The sequence below is a fragment of the Pseudophryne corroboree genome, chromosome 7 (assembly GCF_028390025.1).
Source record: "Pseudophryne corroboree isolate aPseCor3 chromosome 7, aPseCor3.hap2, whole genome shotgun sequence".
Taxonomy (NCBI): domain Eukaryota; kingdom Metazoa; phylum Chordata; class Amphibia; order Anura; family Myobatrachidae; genus Pseudophryne; species Pseudophryne corroboree.
In genome coordinates this window covers 144,799,369-144,826,680 of record NC_086450.1, presented here as the reverse complement: position 1 = coordinate 144,826,680, position 27,312 = coordinate 144,799,369, and the positions used below count along the sequence as shown (strand labels likewise).

The 27,312-nt window shown below is 46.2% G+C and overlaps 1 protein-coding gene and 1 non-coding gene across 5 annotated transcripts in view; both read left to right on the top strand.

Moving 5' to 3' along the window:
* Positions 1-26,918, top strand: part of FASTKD1 (FAST kinase domains 1) — a 116,213-nt gene extending 89,295 nt beyond the window's left edge. For all 4 annotated transcript variants that reach the window (XM_063933711.1, XM_063933713.1, XM_063933712.1 and 1 more), the window contains exons 14-15: positions 6,032-6,146; positions 26,785-26,918. In XM_063933711.1, the coding sequence (XP_063789781.1) occupies positions 6,032-6,146; positions 26,785-26,877 (208 nt within the window). In that variant the 3' untranslated portion in view covers positions 26,878-26,918. The remainder of the gene's footprint in view (positions 1-6,031; positions 6,147-26,784) is intronic.
* LOC134946832 (U5 spliceosomal RNA) lies at positions 15,586-15,700 on the top strand. The gene has a single exon (XR_010182416.1). It is a non-coding gene; the product is annotated as a U5 spliceosomal RNA (small nuclear RNA).
* Positions 26,919-27,312: the final 394 nt, after the last annotated feature.

Here is a 27,312-nt window from a genome sequence, read left to right as displayed (position 1 = left end):
CAGACCTACTCAGCACTTGTGATCTCTTCAGACCATTCAGTTCTGGATTTGACGTCACAAACACGCCCTGCGTTTTTCCTGGCACGCCTGTGTTTTTTCAAACACTCCCTGAAAACGGTCAGTTGCCACCCAGAAACGCCCACTTCATGTCAATCACTCTGCGGCAACCAGTGCGACTGGAAATCATTGACCCTGTGTGAAACGACATCATCCGTTGTAATAGTACAACGCGCGTGCACATTGCGCAGCGTATGCATGCGCAGAAGTGCCTTTTTTTAGCCTCATCGCTGCACAGCGAAAGAATGCAGCTAGCGAACAACTCGGAATGGCCCCCAGATATGTCATCCCAGCTTACTGCTAATGTGCAAAAAACTCAGCTACTGCAACAAGCTGTTGCAGATTTAGCTGCTAGGGCTGATGCACAGCCCCCCCTCTCTCTGTCATACAGGTCCCCAGAAGCGTGGTTTACCTGCTCTGCTCTCTGATACAGATTATGGGGATGACCTGGATCCCATTAGTGGGGTTCCCGATTCTACTCATGGTATTGAACCCCTCATTTTGGCTATAAGGGATGTGTTACAGCTCCCTCTAGAGGACGCTGCTTCACAACAGTCTTTTTTCTTTCTACAAAACAAGCCCAGTGTCACTTTTCCTGAATCTCCAGAGTTAGATGACTTATTCAAACAGGCCTGGAAAAATCCAGACAAAAAATTCCAAGTGTACAAAAAGTTTTTGCGCACTTTCCCATTTGCACCTCAAGGTAGAAAATTTTGGGAAGAACCCCCTGGGGTGGATGTCTCGGTCTCTCGCCTGTCTAAAAAGGTGGTGCTGCCTGCCCCGGGCCCCTTTACTGTGAAGGACCTTGGGGATAGAAACTACCCTAAAATCTATATACACTGCAGCCGGCCTTTCAAAAAGACCGGTCATTGCGGGTTACTGGATGACCCATGCCATTCATTCTTGGGCCACGCAAATTCAGGGGGGCCTCTCGGGGGATATGCCATTAGTTACCACGTTACCCTCCTGAAACACATTCAGGACACTGCCCGTGTCCTCTGTGATTCCCTCAAGTAGATGGGGAACATAAATGCTTGGACGTCGGCCATGGTGGCCTTGTGGTTGCGTCAGTGGATTGCGGACGCAGAATCCAAACGTAATGTGGCGTCCCTCCCCTTTTCAGGGGAATGGCTAAAAGGGGAATGGCTTTTTGGGGTTGAGTTGGATGCCTGTATTTCCAAGGTTACTGCCGGGAAATCCACGTTCCTCCCCTCTGGGGCCCTGCCTGTGAGACGTTCCTATCCGGGACCGTCTGTCCATTCCTTTCGGTCTCGCAGGTTTCGATCAAAGGCCAGAGGTGCCTCCAATGCGGCTAGAGGCACCAGAGGTAAGTCCAGAAAACCTGCAAGTACCAGTCCTCGGGAACAGTCCACCAGTTCTGCTTCCACTAAAGCCTCAGCATGATGGTGCCCACCCACCCCGAGGGGATCTCAAGGTGGGAGCTGGACTGCTTCACTTCATCTGCACCTGGGAGACCTCCTGCCAGGATACCTGGGTCCGGGAGCTCGTTGCTACAGGCTGGAGTTCGACAGTACTTCTTTCTCCCCCCCGCAACGATTTTTCAAATCAAGCTTACCAGCTTTGGAGGATATGCAAGTTACATTGTTGCAACAGGCTATCCGAAAGTGGGTCCAGTCCCACGTCATTGTTCCAGTTTACTCAAACCTGTTTATGGTGCCGAAGCCGGACGGTTCGGTCAGACCCACTCTGAGTCTGAAATCCTTGATTACTTATTTGAGGGTGTTCAAATTCAAAACAGAATCCCTGCGAGCAGTGATTGCCGGCCTGGAAGAACAGGAATTTATGGTATCCTTGGATATCAAGGACGCCTATCTCCTATATTCCGATTTGGCCTCCTCATCAGGCGTACCTGCAGTTTGCCCTGCTGGACGATCACTTCCAATTCCAGGCACTGCCCTTCAGCCTGTCAACAGCACCGAGGGTATTCATGAAGGTGATGGTGGAGATGATGCTTCAACTCCGGCTCCAGGGTATCAATGTTGTCCCTTATCTGGACTATCTTCTTATAAAGGCAAGATTCAGGGAGCTTTTGTTGCTCCATATCGAACGCACCATCCGTCTTCTGTCCGACCATGGGTGGATCCTCAACTTACAGAAGTCCCACCTGGAGCCAACTCAGAGGCTCCTGTTCCTGGGGATGTTGCTGGATACGGTGGCCCAGAAGGTGTTTCTACCAGAGGACAAGGCGAAAACACTTCAGGAGGTGGTCTGCATGGTGCTCCGACCTACTTGGGTGTCCATACATCTCTGCATAAGATTGTTGGGAAAGATGGTTGCCTCATACGAGGCAATCCAGTATGGGAGGTTCTATAACAGACCGTTTCAGTTGGATCTCCTGAGCAAGTGGTGCGGATCGCATCTCCAGATGCACCAGATGATTCAGCTGTCACCTCAGGCCAGGATTTCCCAACTGTGGTGGCTACAGTCCTCCAATCTCCTGGAGGGCAGGAGTTTCGGGATTCAGGATTGGACTCTCCTCATGACAGATGCGAGTCTGAGAGGATGGGGAACTGTCACCCAAGGGGCACAGTTCCAGGGCAGGTGGTCAGCCCACGAAGCCTCCTTCCAAACAACATTCTGGAACTTCGGGCGATCTACAATGCTCTACTTCAAGCCTCTCCTCTGCTCAAGGATCACGTAATTTAGGTACAGTCAGACAATGCCACGGCGGTGGCATATATCAATCGACAAGGAGGGACAAAAAGCACAGCCTGCATGCGAGAGGTGTCAAAGATACTGCTCTGGGTGGAAAGAAATGCAAGAGCCATGTCAGCAATCTTCATTCCGGGTGTGGTGGTCAACTGGAAGGCGGACTTCCTGAGTCGTCACGATCTCCAGCCGGAGGAGTGGGGGCTCCACCATCTGGTGTTCCAGCAGATCATTGACTGTTGGGGTTGCCCACAAATAGACATGATGGCTTCTCGTCTCAACACGAAACTTCCCTGGTATTGCTCGCGGACCAGGGACCCTCAGGCGAGGACAGTGGACGCACTGGCGTTGCCTTGGCCATTCCGACTGGTCTACCTGTTTCCTCCGATCCCATTGCTTCCAAGAGTGCTAAAGCGAATCCGGAATCAAGGTGTCCAGGCAATTTTAATTGCCCCGGATTGGCCTCGGAGGCGCGGATCTTTGGGACATGTCCGTCGAAGACCCTTGGCCTCTACCACTCAGAAGAGATCTTCTTCAACAAGGACCATTCGTCTACCCGGACTTACAGCGTCTTCGTTTGACGGCATGGAGGTTGAGTGGAACATCCTAGCTCACAAGGGCCTTTCCAAGAAGGTTATTGCAACCATGGTTCAGGCCAGGAAACCTGTGACGTCAAAACACTATCATCATATCTGGAGAAGATATGTCTCTTGGTGCGAGGAATGCATGTATCCACCTGCAGTGTTTCACTTGGGACATTTCCTACAGGCTGGTGTGGATAAGGGCTTATGTCTGGGTTCCATTACGGTCCAGATTTCAGCTCTCTCCATTTTCTTTCAAAAGAAATTGGCAGTGTTGCCAGAAGTTCAGACCTTCTTGCAAGGGGTACTCCACATACAACCTCCCTTTGTGCCGGTTTCGACACCCTGGGATTTGGATGTAGTATTACAATTTTTACAGTCCTCCTGGTTCCAACCTCTGATGATGGTAGAAGATAAGTACCTCACGAGGTGAAATATATAAAAATGTTGAGTATATAAATGTGAAAAGTCTATGGTCCAAAGTCTTTGAAACAGTTCTGGTACACCTTCTCCTTTTCTAAATGGTTTTCTTAATGGAAGGTAACGGGAAGAGATGGAACGCATACCGTACTCACATAGCACTGTGACGTTATCCTCACGTAAAGGTATCTTTGGTATCCGAGTTCTGTAATCCTTGGTGTTTCTTCTCTAGACGAAAGATGGTATACTCTCAGAGAGTGGAATGAACAGTGCTGGGTATTGCCTAGGACAACTGTACAGGATGGTGCTAGCAGCAGTCTGCCTACTCTTTTCTTACTGCCAGATATGTTGTTATAATCTGTGTAAACTGAAGAGAGGAAAAAAGTAGAATTGCTCATTTGCATGTCTTCACCCAGTATTAGTCACTATTATACCTGCACCATTCACAGTGCAGCATTATCTCTAAGGTCAGATATACTAAACCTTGGAGAGTGATAACATGAAGAGCTAAAGTATGAAGCAATCAGCTCTTAGGAGCTGATACAGATAGGCTGGTACTCTAGAGAGAGAGATTTTTTTGCATATTCCATATCCATTTGTCAGATTGCATATATCTATTTCAGAGATTTGATGAGCGCAGAGGTGATGTCTATATCTTCTTGTTTATAGTCCCGTGATCTGACCCGGGTGCAACTAGTAAATTAACATCATCTTAAAGGACAACTTAGCCCAAAAGTTAATTAACTAACTAAATAAACTAATAAGAATTCATATTACTTCACTGTAGTCTGGCATTCCCCGCATCCAGCGGTTCTCCCTGTGCCTGACCCTTTCAGACCATGCATTCTTCCATCTTGGAGATAGTGAGTTGTTGGAGGGTAACACACACGGGATGCAGTCTCTAGGTCGACAGTAACTAGGTTGACCACTATTGGTCGACAGGGTCTCTAGGTCGACATGTTCTAGGTTGACAGGTCGACATGAGTTTTTCACAATTTTTTTTCTTTTGACCTTTTTTTATACTTAACGATCCACGTGGACTACAATTGGGAATAGTAACCTGTGCCGAGCGCAGCTGTAGCGGATGCTAGGGAACACGGTGCACTAATTGGGGTTCCCGGTCACTGTACGGAGAAAACGACACCATAAAAAACTCATGTCAACTTTTTGACCTGTCGACCTAGTTACTGTCGACTTTGCATACCACACCCAACACACACATGCAAGTATGCAGAGAGGCTGTGCCAGCAGGGATGTGGAGGGTTTCCTGATGCAGGCATGTAACCATGTATTATCCTGACACTTGGGAAACTAGAGGCTTGTGGGGTGATGATTAGTAATCTGCATTAAGGATTAATTTATAAAAATTTCAAGTTTCATTGGAATAAAACTTTTTCAGTAAGAGTGGGCCACATCGCGGCATCCTTAGGCATTGTAAGTGTAATCAAACAGGATTAAGGGGGTCATTCCGAGTTGATTGCTAGCTGCCGTTGTTCGCAGCGCAGCGATCAGGCTAAAAAACTGCATTTCTGCGCATGCCCTGCAATGCGCACGCGCGACATACAGGTACAAAGCCCGTTGTGGTTGTGCACAAGTTCTGGCAAAGTTTTCAGTCGCACTGACGGCCGCAAGAAGATTGACAGGAAGGGGGGCGTTTCTGGGTGTCAACTGACCGTTTTCAGGGAGGGTTTGCAAAAACGCAGGCGTGTCTGAAAAAACGCAGGCGTGTCTGAAAAAACGCAGGCGTGGCTGTGCGTTCGCTGGGCGGGTGTATGACGTCAAATCCTGACACGAATAGGCTGAAGTGATCGCAAGCACTGAGTAGGTTCAGAGTTACTCAAACTGCACAAACAGTTTTTGCAGAGCTCGGCTGCACAAGCGTACGCACTTCTGCTAAGCTAAAATACACTCCCCAGTGAGCAGCGGCATAGCGTTTGCACGGCTGCTAAAACTAGCCAGCGAGCGATCAACTCGGAATGACCCCCAATATTCTAACAATACAGGCTCGGTTATATTTGTGGATACATAATGCGTCATACTTTTAAGTTAAAGCATTAGATCTATTATTTTTGCAATTTCTTAGAGATATGATCTAATGCGTTTGTTTTCTTTTGTGCATATTACAGTTTGTATTAGAAGGGGGTAATTCACAAATGCCCCCGGACAGTAGCATAGGACTTCAGCTGCTTATAATTTTATTTCTCGATCCTACAAATGGTGAAAATTATATTATAACACATTATTATTTAGTCATTTAATTTTTACAGTTGTGTACTCATATATTGTTCATTTTGCTGATCTAGATTTGCAGTGGTCTTGCTTAGACCAAGGGTGATCGTCAGATATTCTTCTCATCTAAAAGGACCATATGTGATGATGAAAAGGCATTTGGAGATCTTGGGGTACCATGTAGTTCAGGTACAGCTCAAAAATGATTACTTTGATATTTTCTCTGTTTTGAAGAACAGTCCAGTCCAACAACTTCTATTCAAGCAACAAACTTAAGTGACCTCTCTGTAACCATACACATAATAGGTGATAGAGAAGGTTTAAGATTTAGCTAGAACTGTATAATTCAGCTTCCAAAGTTCAATCTTAGATGCTCATTTACAAGAAAAAGCAGAATATACTGCATCGTCCTGCATGGACTTCATGCAGGTGTTAGTGCCAGTATTCGGTCCAGGTGCAGTTCTACATTCATGCAGCTTTACAGCGCTGATAGACTCTGCACGTGGCAAAACTGACTGGCATGAAGCAATTCCATTTAATGTGCCCAACATTGTTTTGCTTCTAGCAGATTTAGTTAAATCATGTCAAACCATCCTAAGTAATTTCGATAGATTATGAAGTAAAAATAAAAAGCCCATCTGGCTAATAGGTGTATATGTAGGTGTATATTATATTCAATAAAAAAAAACATGTTCAACCCAGAAAATAAACCCACGTAAACAGACTATAGTATAAAGGAGGCATTGTACGGGTTGTGCTCGCACACATTGGAATGTTTTTAGGATAGTAAAAGGTTGGTTGATGCCCAGTAGAAGTGTAGTCTGTACCTGTTGTATGATATCATTTCAATAATTAAAGGAAAGAGGATGAAAATAAATAATAAGAATTTACTTACCGATAATTCTATTTCTCGTAGTCCGTAGTGGATGCTGGGGACTCCGTAAGGACCATGGGGATTAGCGGCTCCGCAGGAGACTGGGCACAAAAGTAAAAGCTTTTAGGTCACCTGGTGTGCACTGGCTCCTCCCCCTATGACCCTCCTCCAAGCCTCAGTTAGGATACTGTGCCCGGACGAGCGTACACAATAAGGAAGGATTTTGAATCCCGGGTAAGACTCATACCAGCCACACCAATCACACCATATAACTTGTGATCTAAACCCAGTTAACAGCATGATAACAGAGGAGCCTCTAGAAAAGATGGCTCACTACAGCAATAACCCGATTTTTTTGGTAACAATAACTATGTACCAGTATTGCAGACAATCCGCACTTGGGATGGGCGCCCAGCATCCACTACGGACTACGAGAAATAGAATTATCGGTAAGTAAATTCTTATTTTCTCTGACGTCCTAGTGGATGCTGGGGACTCCGTAAGGACCATGGGGATTATACCAAAGCTCCCAAACGGGCGGGAGAGTGCGGATGACTCTGCAGCACCAAATGAGAGAACTCCAGGTCCTCCTCAGCCAGGGTATCAAATATGTAGAATTTTACAAACGTATTTGCTCCTGACCAAGTAGCTGCTCGGCAAAGTTGTAAAGCCGAGACCCCTCGGGCAGCCGCCCAAGATGAGCCCACCTTCCTTGTGGAATGGGCTTTTACAGATTTTGGCTGTGGCAGGCCTGCCACAGAATGTGCAAGCTGAATTGTACTACAAATCCAACGAGCAATAGTCTGCTTAGAAGCAGGAGCACCCAGGTTGTTGGGTGCATACAGAATAAACAACGAGTCAGATTTTCTGACTCCAGCCGTCCTGGAAACCTATATTTCCAGGGCCCTGACAACGTCTAGCAACTTGGAGTCCTCCAAGTCCCTAGTAGTCGCAGGCACCACAATAGGTTGATTCAGGTGAAACGCTGAAAACCACCTTAGGGAGAAACTGAGGACGAGTCCTCAATTCCGCCCTGTCCGAATGGAAAATCAGATGAGGGCTTTTACAGGATAAAGCCGCCAATTCTGACACGCACCTGGCCCAGGCCAGGGCCAACAGCATGACCACTTTCCATGTGAGATATTTTAACTCCACATATTTAAGTGGTTCAAACCAATGTGACTTGTGGAACCCAAAAACTACATTGAGATCCCAAGGTGCCACTGGAGGCACAAAAGGAGGCTGTATATACAGTACCCCTTTTACAAACGTCTGAACTTCAGGGACTGAAGCTAGTTCTTTTTGGAAGAAAATTGACAGGGCCGAAATTTGAACCTTAATGGACCCCAATTTCAGGCCCATAGACACTCCTGTTTGCAGGAAATGTAGGAATCGACCTAGTTGAAAATTCCTCCGTTGGGGCCTTACTGGCCTCGCACCACGCAACATATTTTCGCCAAATGCGGTGATAATGTGTTGCGGTTATATCCTTCCTGGCTTTGATCAGGATAGGAATGACTTCATCCGGAATGCCTTTCTCCTTCAGGATCCGGCGTTCAACCACCATGCCGTCAAACGCAGCCGCGGTAAGTCTTGGAACAGACAGGGTCCTTGCTGGAGCAGGTCCCTTCTTAGAGGTAGAGGCCACGGATCCTCCGTGAGCATCTCTTGAAGTTCCGGTTACCAAGTCCTTCTTGGCCAATCCGGAAGCCACGAATGTAGTGCTTACTCCTCTCCATCTTATGATTCTCAGTACCTTGGGTATGGGAGGCAGAGGAGGGAACACATACACTGACTGGTACACCCACTGTGTTACCAGAGCGTCTACAGCATGGGTCTTCATCCTGTGGCCCTCCAGCTGCTGTGAAACTACACATCCCAGCATGCCCTGCCACAGTTTTGCTATTAAGGTATGCTAAAACTGAGGCAGGGCATGCTGGGATGTGTAGTTCCACAGCAGCTGGAGGGTCGCAGGTTGAAGACCCATGGTCTACAGCTATTGCCTGAGGGTCCCTTGACCTGGCGCAATACTTGTCGAGTTTTATAAACATGTGGAAGACTTCTGGGTGAAGTCCCCACTCTCCCGGGTGGAGGTCGTGTCTGCTGAGGAAGTCTGCTTCCCAGTTGTCCACTCCCGGAATGAATACTGCTGACAGTGCTATCACATGATTTTCCGCCCAGCGAAGAATCCTTGCAGCTTCTGCCATTGCCCTCCTGCTTCTTGTGTCACCCTGTCTGTTTACGTGGGTGACTGCCGTGATGTTGTCCGAATGGATCAACTCCGGGTGACCTTGAAGCAGAGGTCTTGCTGAGCTTAGAGCATTGTAAATGGCCCTTAGCTTCAGGATATTTATGTGAAGTGATGTCTCCAGGCTTGACCATAAGCTCTGGAAATCCCTTCCCTGTGTGACTGCTCCCCAGCCTCGCAGGCTGGCATCCGTGGTCACCAGGACCCAGTCCTGAATGTCGAATCTGCGGCCCTCTAGAAGATGAGCACTCTGCAACCACCACAGGAGAGACACCCTTGTGCTTGGTGACAGGGTTATCCGCTGATGCATCTGAAGATGCGACCCGGACCATTTGTCCAGCAGGTCCCACTGGAAAGTTCTTGCGTGGAATCTGCCGAATGGGATTGCTTCGTAGGAAGCCACCATTTTTCCCAGAACCCTTTCATTGATGTACTGAGACTTGGCTCGGTTATAGGAGGTTCCCGACTAGCTCGGATAACTCCCTGACTTTCTCCTCCGGGAGAAACACCTTTTTCTGGACTGTGTCCAGGATCATCCCTAGGAACAGAAGACGAGTCGTCGGAATCAGCTGCGATTTTGGAATATTGAGAATCCAATCGTGCTGCCGCAACACTAACTGAGATAGTGCTACACCAACCTCCAACTGTTCCCTGGATCTTACCCTTATCAGGGAATCGTCCAAGTAAGGGATAACTAAAATTCCCTTCCTTCGAAGGAGTATCATCATTTCGGCCATTACCTTGGTAAAGGCCCGGGGTGCCGTGGACCATCCATACGGCAGCGTCTGAAACTGATAGTGACAGTTCTGTACCACAAACCTGAGGTACCCTTGGAGAGAAGGGTAAATTGGGACATGAAGGTAAGCATCCTTGATGTCCCGAGACATCATGTAGTCCTCTTCTTCCAGGTTCGCAATCACTGCTCTGAGTGACTCAATCTTGAATTTGAACCTCCGTATGTAAGTGTTCAAGATTTTTGATTTAGAATCGGTCTCACCGAGCCGTCCGGCTTCGGTACCACAACAGTGTGGAATAATACCCCGTTCCCTGTTGCAGGAGGGGTACCTTGATTATCACCTGCTGGGAATACAGCTTGTGAATGGCTTCCAAAACTGCCTCCCTGTCAGAGGGAGACATCGGTAAAGCCGACTTTAGGAAACGGTGAGGGGGAGACGTCTCAAATTCCAATTTGTACCCCTGAGATCTCACCTGAAGGATCCAGGGGTCTACTTGCGAGTGAGCCCACTGCGCGCTGAAATTCATTGAGACGGGCCCCCACCGTGCCTGATTCTGCTTGTAAAGCCCCAGCGTCATACTGAGGGCTTGGCAGAGGCGGGAGAGGGCTTCTGTTCCTGGGAACTGGCTGATTTCTGCAGCCTTTTTCCTCTCCCTCTGTCACGGGGCAGAAATGAGGAACCTTTTGTCCGCTTGCCCACGAAAGGACTGCGCCTGATAATACGGCGTCTTCTTATGTTGAGAGGCGACCTGGGGTACAAACGTGGATTTCCCAGCTGTTGCCGTGGCCACCAGGTCTGAAAGACCGACCCCAAATAACTCCTCCCCTTAATAAGGTAATACTTCCAAATGCCGTTTGGAATCCGCATCACCTGACCACTGTCGTGTCCATAACCCTCTACTGGCAGAAATGGACAACGCACTTAGACTTGATACCAGTCGGCAAATATTCCGCTGTGCATCACGCATATATAGAAATGCATCTTTTAAATGCTCTATAGGCAATAATATACTGTCCCTATCTAGGGTATCAATATTTTCAGTCAGGGAATCCGACCACGCCAACCCAGCACTGCACATCCAGGCTGAGGTGATTGCTGGTCGCAGTATAACACCAGTATGTGTGTAAATACATTTTAGGATACCCTCCTGCTTTCTATCAGCAGGATCCTTAAGGGCGGCCATCTCAGGAGAGGGTAGAGCCCTTGTTCTTACAAGCGTGTGAGCGCTTTATCCACCCTAGGGGGTGTTTCCCAACGCACCCTAACCTCTGGCGGGAAAGGATATAATGCCAATAACATTTTAGAAATTATCAGTTGTTATCGGGGGAAACCCACGCATCATCACACACTTCATTTAATTTCTCAGATTCAGGAAAACTACAGGTAGTTTTTCCTCACCGAACATAATACCCCTTTTTGGTGGTACTCGTATTATCAGAAATGTGTAAAACATTTTTCATTGCCTCAATCATGTAACGTGTGGCCCTACTGGAAGTCACATTTGTCTCTTCACCGTCGACACTGGAGTCAGTATCCGTGTCGGCGTCTATATCTGCCATCTGAGGTAACGGGCGCTTTAGAGCCCCTGACGGCCTATGAGACGTCTGGACAGGCACAAGCTGAGTAGCCGGCTGTCTCATGTCAACCACTGTCTTTTATACAGAGCTGACACTGTCACGTAATTCCTTCCAACAGTTCATCCACTCAGGTGTCGACCCCCTAGGGGGTGACATCACTATTACAGGCAATCTGCTCCGTCTCCACATCATTTTTCTCCTCATACATGTCGACACAAACGTACCGACACACAGCACACACACAGGGAATGCTCTGATAGAGGACAGGACCCCACTAGCCCTTTGGGGAGACAGAGGGAGAGTTTGCCAGCACACACCAGAGCGCTATATATATACAGGGATAACCTTATATAAGTGTTTTTCCCCTTATAGCTGCTGTATTATTTAATACTGCGCGTAATTAGTGCCCCCCTCTCTTTTTTAACCCTTTCTGTAGTGTAGTGACTGCAGGGGAGAGCCAGGGAGCTTCCCTCCAACGGAGCTGTGAGGGAAAATGGCGCCAGTGTGCTGAGGAGATAGGCTCCGCCCCCTTCTCGGCGGCCTTATCTCCCGTTTTTCTGTGTATTCTGGCAGGGGTTAAATTCATCCATATAGCCCAGGAGCTATATGTGATGCATTTTTTTTGCCATCCAAGGTGTTTTATTGCGTCTCAGGGCGCCCCCCCCCCCCCCCAGCGCCCTGCACCCTCAGTGACCGGAGTGTGAAGTGTGCTGAGAGCAATGGCGCACAGCTGCAGTGCTGTGCGCTACCTTGTTGAAGACAGGACGTCTTCTGCCGCCGATTTTCCGGACCTCTTCTGTCTTCTGGCTCTGTAAGGGGGCCGGCGGCGCGGCTCTGGGACCTATCCATGGCTGGGCCTGTGATCGGTCCCTCTGGAGCTAATGTCCAGTAGCCTAAGAAGCCCAATCCACTCTGCACGCAGGTGAGTTCGCTTCTTCTCCCCTTAGTCCCTCGATGCAGTGAGCCTGTTGCCAGCAGGACTCACTGAAAATAAAAAACCTAAACTTAAACTTTTCACTAAGCAGCTCAGGAGAGCCACCTAGTGTGCACCCTTCTCGTTCGGGCACAAAAATCTAACTGAGGCTTGGAGGAGGGTCATAGGGGGAGGAGCCAGTGCACACCAGGTGACCTAAAAGCTTTTACTTTTGTGCCCAGTCTCCTGCGGAGCCGCTAATCCCCATGGTCCTTACGGAGTCCCCAGCATCCACTAGGACGTCAGAGAAATTCACTTTAACCCCAAGACAGTGTGCACACATTCCAGTGTAAGGCCTAGAAATCATTGTGTGATCATGAACATAAATCTGACACACTTCACTAGTTCAGTGTCATAAATACAGAGTGACATCAGCCCACTGACCCTAAGGTCCCGAGGACACCGGCCCTAAGCTACCGGGGACATCGGCTGTGACCTTATCTTGCCAGCAAAACTCACATGTCAACAACTGTCCTATTGGCTTTTACTGTAGTAACTTTCTGTCGATATAGGATATTTAGTATAACAATGATCACTGGCTACTGTGTATTTGGTGCACCTCTGTTGTGTTACCTCCATCTGCCTCCCATGCTCCCAGATACAGCCTATCTTATAGGGCATTACCTATGTACAGATTAGAGATGAGCGGGTTCGGTTCCCTGAGAACCGAAGCCCCCCCGAACTTCACCACCCGAGCCAGGCTCGGGTTTTCCCACCTGACTCGGAAAACAGAATGAGGCAAAACATCATCATCCCGCTGTCAGATTCTCGCGGGGTTTGAATTCTATATAAGGAGCCGCGCGTCGCCACCATTTTCACTCCGGCATTGGAGAGTGTAGAGAGAAGACATGTCTCCATCCGCAGTGTCCTGCATCAGTTCAGTGGTAGTGTCTTGTGCTGCATCAGTCCAGTGGTGGTGTCCTTTGCTGCCATATGTCCAGTGCTGCTGTATAAGTCCAGTCCAGTGGTGCTGTGTTGTGCTGCATCAGTTCAGTGGTGGTGTATTGTGCTACATTGTGCTGCATCAGTTCAGTGGTGGTGTACATTGTGCTGCATCAGTTCAGTGGTGGTGTATTGTGCTACATTGTGCTGCATCAGTTCAGTCACAGTGGTGGTGTCCTCTGTTGCCATATGTCCAGTGCTGCTGTTTAAGTCCAGTCCATTGCAGTGGTGCTGTGTTATCCTGCATCAGTCCAGTGGTGGTGTCCCTGTGCTGCCGTATATATGTCCAGTGGTACTGCCGTATATATGTCCAGTGGTACTGCCGTATATGTCTAGTGGTACTGGCGTATAATCCAGTCCAGTGATATTGCCGTATAATTTCCAGTGGTACTGCCGTATAATTCCAGTGATCCTGCCGTATAAGTCCAGTCCAGTGCTGCTGCCATATAAGTTCAGTGGTGCTGTCCTGTGCTGTATATTATTTACTCCAAATGAAGGGGTTATTAATATTTAATCCAAATAATTTTCACAGGGTTTGCCCTGTGTGATGTAGAGGTATGCTCTCCTGTACCGCATATTGTTATATAATTCCAGAAAAATAATGGAGAACAAAAATTTGGAGGATAAAATAGGGAAAGATCAAGAACCACTTCCTCCCAGTGCTGCTGCCACTAGTCATGACATAGACGATTAAATGCCACCGTCGTCTGCCAAGGCCGATGCCCAATGTCATAGTAGAGGGCATGTCAAATCCAAAAAACAAAAGTTCATTAAAATGACAAAAACATTTTCTTTTTCATCCACTAGGGGTCACTGGAGTACTCTTGGGATATGGACGGCGTAGCAGAAACAAAGGCACTGAATATTTAAATTTAGAACTCTCCACCCCTCCATATCCCAGAGTACCTCAGTGTACGACCTCAGTGTTTTTTCTGTGCTCAAAGCACTAACATCGGCTTGTGGGAGTTCCCACACTTTGTGGAATTTTTCATTTTTACTTTTTATTTTTTACTTTTTTCAAAAGCACATCCCTTCCCAGTTTCAGGAAAAACATGGGTCCGGGATAGTGCCGCTGCACGGGCAGCGCATGGCGTGTCGGTCCTCACAAAGAGCACCCTCACAGGCAGCCCACTGCTCCTGCAACAGCTGGACGGAGCTTATACATAGAAGCCCCGTCGCAGCCATGACTGGATGACTGAAGAGCTGGACGGAGCTTACACATAGAAGCCCCGTCGCAGCCATGACTGGAGAGCTGGACGGAGCTTACACATAAGAAGCCCCGTCGCAGCCATGACTAAGATCACTGGAGAGCTGGACGGAGCTTACACATAAGAAGCCCCGTCGCAGCCATGATCAGGGATACAAGCAAGGTAGGCTGGGGAACGGGGCGGTCAGCGCAGGCTGCCGCCCCGCTATGTTGGTTTTAATATGCCGCTTCCGCCGCTCATCCGCCCGCCACAGCCCCAGCCGCTACGTCTGCCAGCTCCATACAGCGCTACGTCCGCCCGTCCCCATACGGCCGCAGACGCTCCCTCAGTTCTCAGCACTAAGACGGTGATAACCGGGCCGCCGCTCCGTCCGGCCGCCCAGCACCATCCACCCGCAGATCAGTGCCAGCGCTAAGAGGCTGCAAGAAGGCCTCCCTGCAAGTCTTCCCGGGCTTCCCGCAGAGACACAGCGTTACAGGGGGGAAGAGGGGCGGTGGAATCTGGCGGATCACAGCGGCAAGGGTATGTAAAATACCTATATGAACAGCAGCACAGTGTATATGCAGCTATATATATGTGACAGGTATTTATAATGTATTGTAACCTGTCCTGTGAGTTTCACTGTATAATAGGCTATTGAGCCTATATTACTGTCTGTGATTATCACTGTATAATAGGCTATTGAGCCTATATTAATGTTTGTGATTATCACTGTATAATAGGTTATTCAGCCTATATATTAATGTCTGTTATTATCACTGTATAATAGGCTATTGAGCCTATATTAATGTCTGTAATTATATTCATAGAGCATGTGTTGTACCCTGCCTGTGATTATCACTGTATAATAGGCTATATTAACACGGAAACAATTGTAACTTGTTCTGTGATTATCAGGGTCAGCATGGCAAAGGGGCCATTTTAACCATGCTTCCTGTTGTTTTCCAGTTTGTAATTCTGGAACATTCCTGCCCTACATCTCTAAGCCACCAGAGGCGCAGGGGTGTTAGTGGGAATTTGGTTCGGGTTTCACATAGGCTGCCCATGTGAACTGCTTTTCACATAAAGAATACTCTGGTTTGTCTTCAGATCGAATAAATCTTTCGCCTTTTACTAAAGATTTCCGTGGAGAGGAACAACCATGAGTTTCATATAATTTTTTGATGCCTGCCTACGGCTGGGCTTAATATGCTTTTCAGCAATAAAAATATATATATGACACATAATAACTTCAATAAGTCGTGCAAGTGTCTGTCCGTTGCCTATTGTGGTGTCTGTCTGCATAGCGAGTAAGGCTCTAGCGCAGACTAAAAATAATTTTAAAGATCCTATGTTAAGCATTGGCAATTCAAATTAAAGGAGCGGTAACATCGGAGTCTCGGAAGTTACTCCGCCAGCTCTAACGAAGGACAGTCTTTCCAAAGGGCCAATTTCCCTTTGGGTACCAGGGTGTTTATTTAACTGGTCTTATAATTTAATGCACGATTCTATGTCAAATCTCACAGCGATAACTACGAGTGAGAAGGGTACATTAGACCAGCACTCAGATAGTGCGGGGTTTTTGACAACCATACATTGCTAAAACCCAGTGAGTCAATGTCTCCATTTTTACAGAGACTGAGTAGACTCTAACCACTATTTAATCGTTTCCACATCTAAATGACGCGATCCGCCATTGGTGATTTCGTCTGTGTCAAACATTATAAAGACCCAATATACATTTGGGTCACTAGACTCTATGTATGGAAACAATGACGATCACTGTTAATGAGAAGCTGCAGAGTATATCTGTAAAGCTTCTGCTAACGCCGGTTACTTCGATTCTCACTTTTCATCGTCGCTAGTTTCAGCACGACAAGGCCAGAGCTTGTTTGGTCCTAAATTTGATATTCAGCCATTACCGCATCCAGTATCAAAACGGAAATACTTGTGCCGGCGTTTAATCCCTTTAGACTTCAGTTTTTTCAAGGCGGTGGTACAAAAACAGTCACGCCTTGTAACGACAGGACGCTACAGTCAACAAGCCAGTGGCTTGACGACCTCTTAGGCCATCTCCATTTTCCAATTGTGGAAGCGCGTCTTTACACGTTACATTTGCGGGGTTTCCAGACATCAACTCATGGATGTCTCCGCTATTTACAGATTAAAGGACAAGACTGCCTCTGTCGAACGGTTTGGCAGGTTGCCATTTAGTCTCTGCTGGTTTCAGCTGTTTTTATTTCCAGGCATAGTACACCAACAGAGTCAGGGTTACTTATTCCCCTCTGTTTGAGGTAACAAAACCAGACAGCTCCGTCGCAGTCTCAATCAGCAAGTCACTTACTGCAGTTTGAAAATGGATTTTCTGCGGTTAGTATTTGCATATTTGGAGCCACAAAATTGCATAATTGCACTTGATCTTCACAATGCGTATTTACCCATTTCGGTTTGGTCATCACAGGTTCTAGCGTTTGCAAAACGCCACAACCATTAACCATTTCAGGTTCTACCATTTGGCTTCTTGTCAACGCCTCGGGTATTTACCAAAGTGATGTTGGTGAGGATAGCTCATCTCAGAGCCCTGCCAGTGACAATCGTTCCATACTTAGACGATCTGCTCATAAGAACTCTGTCTCAACAGAGTTCCTCTAACTTGCGCTACTAATGTATACTGCGGTGGCAGGTCAAGTTCAAAAACAATCGCATCTAATTCCGTCTAAACGACGTCAATTCCTAGGTAAGATTATAAATACGGTAAATCAAAGACATTTACCTATTACACCAGCAAGAACAAATGTACATCTAGTAATTAGTGCAAAAGCCACGCACACTAGCGGTACATTGGTGTATTCGCCTGTTAGGAATAATGATGTGTTTTCAAAGCGCTTTAGTTCGCCGGGCTTCACTCGCGTTTCCCACAGAGGGGCGAGGGTGTATATACTCTGGACGAGAGTCTCAGAGGTTCAGGAGTTGTAGTTAAAAAAGATCAGCGACAGGGGTTCTAAAACGGATCACGACAGATTGCTGTCGATAAATGTCCTGGAACTCCGTGCAATTTACAATGCACTACATGCTTCGCTTTCACTCTGACCAAGTGCAGTCAGACAACGCAACGGCAGTTGCATACACAACAACCAGGGAGAACCAAGAAGCCGCATGGCAATGCGGCAGGTAGCTCGAATCCTCAATTGCCCAGAACACCATTATGTGATGTTGTCAACGGGGTTCATTCCGCGAGTGGACATCTGTTAGACAGATGATCTCACCCGTCGGGATTTATATCCTGAAAACTGGGCATTAAAGCCATAGGTGTTTCATATGTGAATCCACAGGTGGGGTTACCCTCAGGTATACATGAGGGCATCTCGCCACAATTTCAAACGCTCAGTATGTGTACAGAACGACAGATCACAAGGGCAGTGGCGGTGGAGTTTCTCACATTCGTGCTCGTGTATCTGGCTCCACCATTTTCCGCTGCTCTCTCCGTTGCTAAAACGGATCATAAGACAGTTCGTCACAGTCATACTAGTGATATCTCATGGGTTTCGGAGAGCTTGCTTCTCGAATCTCCAAGGAATACTTGCACACGATCTTGGCCCACTCATAATACGTCCAACCTGTTACAACAGGGACCGTTCTGTTACCCTTATTTACCTATGTACCGCGGCTGCGTTTGACGGGGTGGGGGTTCAGACCGCCCTCTTAAGAAAATAAATAGGGCATTACAGTATTATACCAACCATGTTACGAGCTAGGAAGCCGCTTACGGCAGCTCATTATTACAAAATTTGGTGTGCCTATATAGGTGGGTGTGAAGCTCGGAAGTTTCCGACATCATCTTTCAAGTTACCCGTATTCTGTTATTTTACAGACGGGGTGAGATGGAGAACTGAGTTTATCTGCACTGAGGGTGCAGGTATCTGTGTGGTCAAGTTATTTTCACAGACGTTTGACTCTATTGCGTCGGTACACACCTTTTCTACAAGGTGTCATCAAATGCAGCCTCCATTTATCCCACCTACAGCGCCATGCGACTTGAGGCTGGGTTCAGATTTCTTACAGTTTTCATATTTTGAACCCTTACAACAAATGGGGATTAAGTTTCTCACTTGGAAAACGTTTTCTTCTAGCCTTAGCTTCGGCAAGGGTTTTGTTTTCATATTTGGGTGCCTTGTATTCCAAGCCACCGTATTTGAGTTTTCTCATGTCAAAGCAGAACTTCGGACGAATTCCGATTTCTTATTCTTCACATCAATAAACCAATAGTGGTTCCTGTGTTGACAGCACATTCTAGAATTCTGAATGTGGTACACGCATTACGCGTCTATATGTCCCGAACGTCTACAGTACGTAATACGGATACGTTGTTTGTTCTCTATAATGCGGCCAACTGGGGTTAGCCAGTTTTCTCAGCAGACATTATCCAGTTGGATCAAAATGACTACAAGTCAGGCTTACTTGAAGGCTAAGTTACAGTCGCCTTCGTCAGTAATAGCTCATTCCACAGGTTCTGTGGGAATGTCAGGACCAGCTGGTCGTGGAGCGTCTACGACGCGGCTACATAGCCTTCAGTGCACACGTTTGTGCGCGTTTACACGTTATTAAACGGTTGCGGCATCAGCATCTAGCTTTGGCTGCCTACTGTTACAAGTGTCAAACAGCTCTCCCGCCCACAAGGGAAGCTTTGGTACGTCCCAAGAGTACTCCAGTGACCCCTAGTGGATGAAAAAGAAAATAGGATTTTGGTACTTACCAGGTAAATCCTTTTCTTTGAATCCATAGGGGGCACTGGACGCCCACCCAGAGCAGTTTTACCTGGGTTGTGTTAAGCTCACAGGAGCTTAGGGTAACACATTTTACCTGGTTTGTATTAAGCTCAAAGGAGCTTATGGTAACACATTTTCACCGATTGGTTCAAATTATAAAGGTCTATCGGTTATGGTGTCAACTGTTTAGTTGACAGTAACGTTATGGGTCAACTTTGTTGTTGTCCGTTATGTTATAGGAATTCTCCATTGTCAACCTCTCTATAGTAGTTCGCTCAGTAAAAACACTGAGGTCGTACACTGAGGTACTCTGGGATATGGAGGGGTGGAGAGTTCTAAATTTAAATATTCAGTGCCTTTGTTTCTGCTACGCCGTCCATATCCCAAGAGTACTCCAGTGCCCCCTATGGATTCAAAGAAAAGGATTTACCTGGTAAGTACCAAAATCCTATTTTTTAAATGGTCTGAGGAGAAACGTAAACTTGCCAATACAGTATGCTATTTACGACACGGAGTGGCAAGGAACTGCTAAGACCCTGGCCTATGTTCATGACTAGTGGTTCAACTTCACATGAAGATGGAAGCCGTCATACTCCCACTAGAAAAATTAAGAGTTAAGCTGGCAAACGCACAGCAAAGAACTGTGTGTTCTGAGATGGTATCACAAATCCCCAAGGAGAGTCCATGTGTGTCGGCGGTTGCGATGCCTGACCTTCCCAACACCGGACGGGAAGAGGTGGCTCCTTCCACCATTTGCACTTCCTCTGCAAGTGCTGGAAGGAGCACCCACAGTCCAGTTTCTGATATTCAAATTGAAGATGTCACTGTTGAAGTACACCAGGTGCTGAGAAGGAAGTTGACGATGAGGATTCTGATGGTGATGTGGTTTGTTTAAATCAGGCATCGGGGAAGACACCTGTTGTCCGTGGGATGAATAAGCCTACTGTGATGCCTGTGCAAAATACCAAAAAAGCCACCTCTTTGGTGTGCAATTATTTCTCCACAAATCCAGACAACAGGTGTCAAGCCATGTGTTGCCTCTGTCAATCTGTAATAAGTAGGGGTAAGGACATTAACCACCTAGGAACATCCTCCCTTATACGTCACCTGCTGCGCATTCAACAGAAGTCAGTGTCAAGTTGTGAAACTTTGGGTAAGAGCGTAAGCAGTCCACTGACACCTAAATCCCTTCTTCCTCTTGTACCCAAGCTCCTGCAAGCCACACCACCGACTCCCTCAACTTCAACTTCCTCCTCAGTCAGGAACGTCCGTAGTCCTGCAGGCCATGTCACTGGCAAGACTGAGGAGTCCTCTCCTAACCGGGATTCCTCCAGAGGATCCTTGAGGGCTACGCCTACTGCTGCTGTTGCTGCCGCTGCTGTTGTTACTGCTGGGAGTCGATCATCATCCCAGAGGGGAAGTCGGAAGACCACTTGTACTACTTCAACTAAGCAATTGACTGTCCAGCAGTCCTTTGTGAGGAAGATGAAATAGGACAGCAGTCATCCTGTTGCAAAGTGGATAACTGAGGCCTTGACAGCTATGTTGGTGTTAGACGCGCGTCCAATATCCACCATTAGTTCCGTGGGACTTAGAGTATTGTTTGAGGTAGTGTGTCCCCGGTACCAAATCCTATCTAGGTTCCACTTCACTAGGCAGGCGATACTGGGAACGTACAGACACGTCAGACAGTGTGTCCTCAGTGTCCTAAAAATGCAGTTGTACCCACTGTCCACTTAACCACGGACAAGTGGAACAGGGCAGACTAAGGACTATATGACTGTGACAGCCCACTGGGTAGATGTATTGCCTCCCGCAGCAACAACAGCAGCAGCAGCACCAGTAGCAGCATCTCGCAAACACCAACTCATTCCTAGGCAGGCTACGCTATATATCACTGCTTTCCGTAAGAGGCACACCGCTGACAACCTCTTACGGAAACTGAGGGACATCATTGCACAGTGGCTTACCCCAATTAGACTCTCCTGGGGATTTGTGATATCGGACAATGCCACCAATATTGTGCGTGCATTATATCTGGGCAAATTCTAGCACGTCCCATGTTTTGCACATACAATTTATTTGGTGGTGCAGAATTTTTTGAAAAATGACAGGGGCGTGCAGGAGATGCTGTTGGTGGCCCAAAAAATTGCGGGCCTCTTTCGACATTCAGCCACCGCGTGCCGAAGACTGGAGCGCCAGCAAACACTCCTGAACCTGCCCTGCCATCACCTGAAGAAAGAGGTGGTAATGAGGTGGAATTCAACACTTTGATATAGGCAAAGGAGGTGGAATGCACCTAACTCAAGTGCAGTGGAGAATGATTTTGGTCTTGTGCAAGGTTCTCCAACCCTTTGAACTTGCCACACGTGAAGTCAGTTCAGACACTGCCACCTTGAGTCAGGTCATTCCCCTCATCATGCTTTTGCAGAAGCAGCTGGAGAAATTGAAGGAGGAGCTAAGACGGAGCGATTCCACAAAGTATGTGGGACTTGTGGATGGAGCCCTTCATTCGCTTTGCCAGGATTCAAGGGTAGTCAGTTTGTTGAAATCAGAGCACTACATTTTGGCCACCGTGCTCGATCCTAGGTTTAAAGTTTACGTTTTAACTCTCTTTCCAGCAGACACAAGTCTGCAGAGGTTCAAAGACCTGCTGGTGAGAAAATTGTCAACTCAACCCATCAACAGCTCCTCCTTCACTTTCTCCCGCATCTGGGGCTGCAAGGAAAAGGATAATATTTTCTAGCCCACCAGTGATGCAGGGCAGTCAGGAGCGAGTGCTGACATCTGGTCCGGACCTGCCAACGATTACTGACATGTCTACTGTCACTGCATATGATTCTGTCACCATTGAAAGAATGGTGGAGGATTATATGAGTGATAGCATCCAAGTAGGCATGTTAGGCAGTCCGTATGTGTACTGGCAGGAAAAAGAGGCAATTTGGATGAATTATTTTACCTAAGTTGCCCCCCCTCCAGTGTGTACTCCGAAAGAGTGTTTAGTGCAGCCGGTAACCTTGTCAGCGATCGGCATAGGAGGTTACTTCCACAAAATGTGGAGAAGATTATGTTCATCAAAATTGAAATATAAATTCCTTCGGGAAGACCTTTACCAGCAATTGCCTAAAGAAAGTACACAGGGACCTGTGATGGTGGATTCCAGTGGGGACGAATTAATACTCTGTGAGGAGAATGATGTACACACTGAAAGGGGTGAGGAATATGAGGATGAGGTCGACATCTTGCCTCTGTAGAGCCAGTTTGTGCAAGGAGAGATTGCTTCTTTTTTGGTGGGGGCCCAAACAAACCAGTCATTTTAGCCACAGTCGTGTGGCAGACCCTGTCGCTGAAATGATTGGTTTGTTAAAGTGTGCATGTCCTGTTTATACAACATAAGGGTGGGTGAGAGGGCCCAAGGACAATTCCATCTTACACCTCTTTTTCTTCTTTGCATCATGTGCTGTTTGGGGACTAGTTTTTTAAAGTGCCATCCTGTCTGACACTGCCGTACAACTCCAGGGGTACTGCCGTATAAGTCCAGGGGTACTGCCGTATAAGTCCAGTCCAGTGGTGCTGTCTTGTGCTGCATCAGTCCAGTGGTGGTGTCTTGTGCTGCCATAAGTCCAGTGGTGGTGTCCTGTGCTGTATATTATTTACTCCAAATAAAAGGGTTATATACATTACTTATATTATTATCCAAATAATTTTTACAGGGTTTGCCCTATGTGGTACGCTTGCCTGTGCTGCATATTATTATAATAGCTCCAAATAAAAGGGTTATTATTATCCAAATTCATTTTACAGGCTTTGCCGTGTGTGTGGTTTAGGGGTACGCTCTCCTGTGCCACCAATATTGTGCGTGTGTTACATCTGGGCAAATTCCAGCACATTCCATGTTGTTTGTGCCGCACACTTGTGTCACTTAGCTTAGTCATACAGCTACCTCATTGCACCTCTTTATCTTCTTTGCATGATGTGCTGTTTGGGGCCTAGTTTTTTTTAAGTGCCATCCTGTCTGCAACTGCAGTGCCACTCCTAGATGGGCCAGGTGTTTGTGCCGCACACTTGTGTCGCTTAGCTTAGTCATACAGCCACCTCGGTGCAACCTTTTGGCCTAAAAACAATATTGTGAGGTGTGAGGTGTTCAGAATAGACTGGAAATGAGTGGAAATGAATGTTATTGAGGTTAATAATACCGTAGGATCAAAATTACCCCCAAATTCTGTGATTTTAGCTGTTTTTATGTTTTTTCAAAAATCATGCAGATCCAAAGCCAAAACATAAAAGGTTGGTTTTGGCAAAACCAATCCAGATCCAAAACACGAGCATGGAATCAGAACCAAAACACAAAACACGAAAAGTGCCCGCCGCACATCTCTAGTACAGATCCACTTTTCAAGTACTGTACTCTTGGTGTCCATCCCTGAACAGCGCGTTAGTGTGCAGCCATTTATCTCATATTATACAAGTTTTGTACAGCTGTGATAGTGTTTATCTCCCGCTAGCTCAGTAACTCAGCCCCACATGAATACTTTGGTGTTACAGATATCTGGTGCAATACAGAGCACCTCTACCCTGTCAGATTGGCTGTAATTTATACATTGTCATATGATGTCTATGAAGGTACATTTAATGCATATAGAGGAAATAGTCATATTTGTCTTATGATGTTTTACTGTGGGGAATCAGCACTGTGCAGTCTTTTTTTTTTTTGGTTTTGTTTTTTTGTTACTTTATGTGCTGGCTTTAGGCAATCATAGGGACTGTGTATTCACTATCAGTGTAATTATTGTTATTATTTGTTAGGTGCCACAAGGTGCGTGCAGCGCCTTACAAGAAGTATCAGAAACAATATACAGTATATATAAAATCGCCATTGTTAGATCGGACTGCCTGCACATGCCACATAAAATAGTATTATGTACGAATTACCAAAGGAAATTATCTTGAAAGCGTTATTTAGATTCCCAGTCACCTTTATACATACCAAACACTTCCATGTTATTGATCCCTAGTAATGATCAACTCACTAATAACAAAACTCTAAAGGGGGGTACACATGGAGCGATAATCTAAGCAATCTGACTAGATTGCTTAGATTTTCAGCAAGATCGCTCCGTGTGTAGCCCTAACAGCGATAGCGATGCGCAGCCCCGCGCATCGCTATCGCTAGATTGGCCTGCATGCAGGCCAATCTAGCGGGTCGCTAACTTCACCCGCTGGGTGAAATGAGCGGCCCCCCCGTCTCTCCCCGCACGCTCAGCACAGATCGCGCTGTGTGAGCGCCGGGAGAGATGTGTGCTGAGCGGTTCGCTCAGCACACATCTCTCCCACATCGGGCCGTGAGTACTGGCCTTAAGAACAACAGTTTATTGTCTTAGAGCATTTCTATTCTGCAAGATAATGATCAGGCTCTCGTGTTCAAAGACACAGGAGACTGAGGGGCTCATTTATCAATGAGTGATAAAACTTGTTTATGATAAATGGTGCTCCAGCCGTTCAGCTCCTGTCATGTGTTTGGAAAATGACAGATGGGAGCTGATTCACTGGAGCACCATTTATCATACTCAACAAGTGATTCAATGTTATTCGGAACAGTAAGCTCCTCTGTCTAGTATTTCACTGTTAACTGAATTGGGATCAGAGGCATCTTATGCCACTGGTTGTGAGTAGTCGATCTTGGCATGTGCATGTCTCTAGAAAATCATGCCAGAGAGTCATTGAAATTGAAAAAGTCACAGGACTTGACTGAACGCGTTTAGGACTCTGTTTTGAGGCTGTATAGTACTGAGGATTTCTGCTCCTGCACCAAGGGAATTTCTAGCCGGCCCCGATTGAAGGATTGATCACCCGCAGCTATTAAGTGCGGCATTAGCCGGGAATTCCAAGGACGCTCAGACAAAGGATTTATATCTCTCACTACTAGACGCCATTAGGAGAGAGACCATATGTATTGATTACAGCTCTAATCTATGCGGACATGGGTACAACGGCACCCTAGACAAGGTGGAGTGAGTATCACCAAGAAACACGCTCAGCAGGAAAAGTACTGAGCAGCTCTGATTTTCTCTTTTAATATTGGACCCCAGCCATCAGCCTGTTTGTTGCAATAGTTTCTAATAAGATACAAGTATATAACTTTGGCTAATGCTGGAAACTGTAAAAACAGTAACTGTTTTCAATTATCACAGCTGATATCCACGATCCATACAGTTTTTAGATGGTTTATTAATTGAATCTATTGTGATTATTGTCTGTATGTGTGTCTTCATTATATTTTAATAATACTTTTTAATGAAATAACTCTTTCTAAGTTGAACCACTGGCATACTCCAATCTATATCCATATTTCACATGCGCGACCTCCTTTGGTGTTAGATTTGTCTATTAATCTGTAACCTGTGCAGACAGGTTTTTTTAGGACCGCTGCAGTGGAGCTGTTGTAGATACGGCAGCCCAAATTCATTACCATTTTGACTTGATAAACAGGTTACTAGCACCATTATAGGAATCTTTTACTTCTCCCCGTGTGCAGCACACCCTGCACCCATTATTTATACCAGGGGTGGGGAACCTGTGGCCCTCCAGCTGTTGTATAACTATACATCCCAGCATGCCCTGCAACAGTTTTAGCATCGCCAAATAGCAAAACTGTAGCAGGGCATGCTGGTATTTGTAGTTCAACAACATTTGAGGGGCCAACGGTTCTTCACCCCTGATATATACGCTACTACTTAGGAAAAAGGCACCTTCCTATTCCTATTTCGTCCTATGTTTTGAATTAAAAGCAAAGCTATTGGACATTCTTTGTAACGTTAGGGCCAAACCCAAATTTACGCTTTATTGCCCACAGACTCTTTAAATCTACAGTATCCAAAACTTTGGATTACCTATCTTCCATGACTTTCTAGAAGTAGGTTAAAAGTAGTAGATGCCGACATCCCAAACATTAAGCTGATTTGCTCGATTTTTACTATTAATGCCATATCGGAAAAAAAAAAAAAAGTGTGTGTTTAGGACCTTGGCCAGCGTCTGTACATCCGAGTACAACAGTACGTCTATATGATTTGCCGGAGGAAGGATCCTTGTTGGGCATAGGAGTTACTACTATTATTATTACCTCATACGTGGAAGATACAAAGAGCATTCCTCATTGAATATTCAGGTGTCTAGTAATTACAGGAAACAATCATTTCTAGGTTCTGTCGCAGATTTTCCAATATGTATTTAGTGTAGAGGGTACAGTATTGTATATCATTTTTAAAAAAATGATTTCTATTAGTCTCATGGGGTCTGCAGGAAAGTTATGCCACATATATAAATGATATTATCTGCTGCAACCTTGACATGAGCCAGTGAGCTTACCTTATTTAATGGCTTGCTTACAGAAAACCAGTGTGTTGCTTGCCATCTTGTTACAGACCATATGGATTGTTGCTGTCCATGGTAGGCCTCCAACTTATTTATGCTATGTTTAAACTCTGATTTATAAAGTCATATAGCAGACCTTTCTGTGTTTGCAGATCCCTCTTTATGAATGGAAACAGCTGACATTAGAATCGGAAGTGACCCAGAAAACCTACCTTAGGAAGAAGATATTTCCTGATAACTTATAAAATGTATTTTTCATTATTAATAAAAACTGATTTTTACTGAATGACCTTTTATAATGTGACTTTTTCCTGTGTTTTAATTTTGCACTGAACTTTATAACAATATGCACTTGACATGCCATGACATCAGCTACACACATTTAAGCTAGCCATTCTGTTTGCTGAACCAATATTGCCTTGGAAATCACTAGGAACAAATGCCAGCACAGAGACATGGGGCACACAGAGTGGCTTATGCCTCACTATTGTCACTAGGGTTTAGCAAATGTATGGCTATATTCTCAAGAATACTGGATCAGCCACATAATGGCTGCCCCAGTATGTATGCATCAGTAGCCCTTTAACATTGCAATATTTAAACTAGCGGCTTCACTCACTTGGATGTCTTTTTGCTCAGCAGAACCAATAATACAAAGACAGTAGTGGCATATAATATTA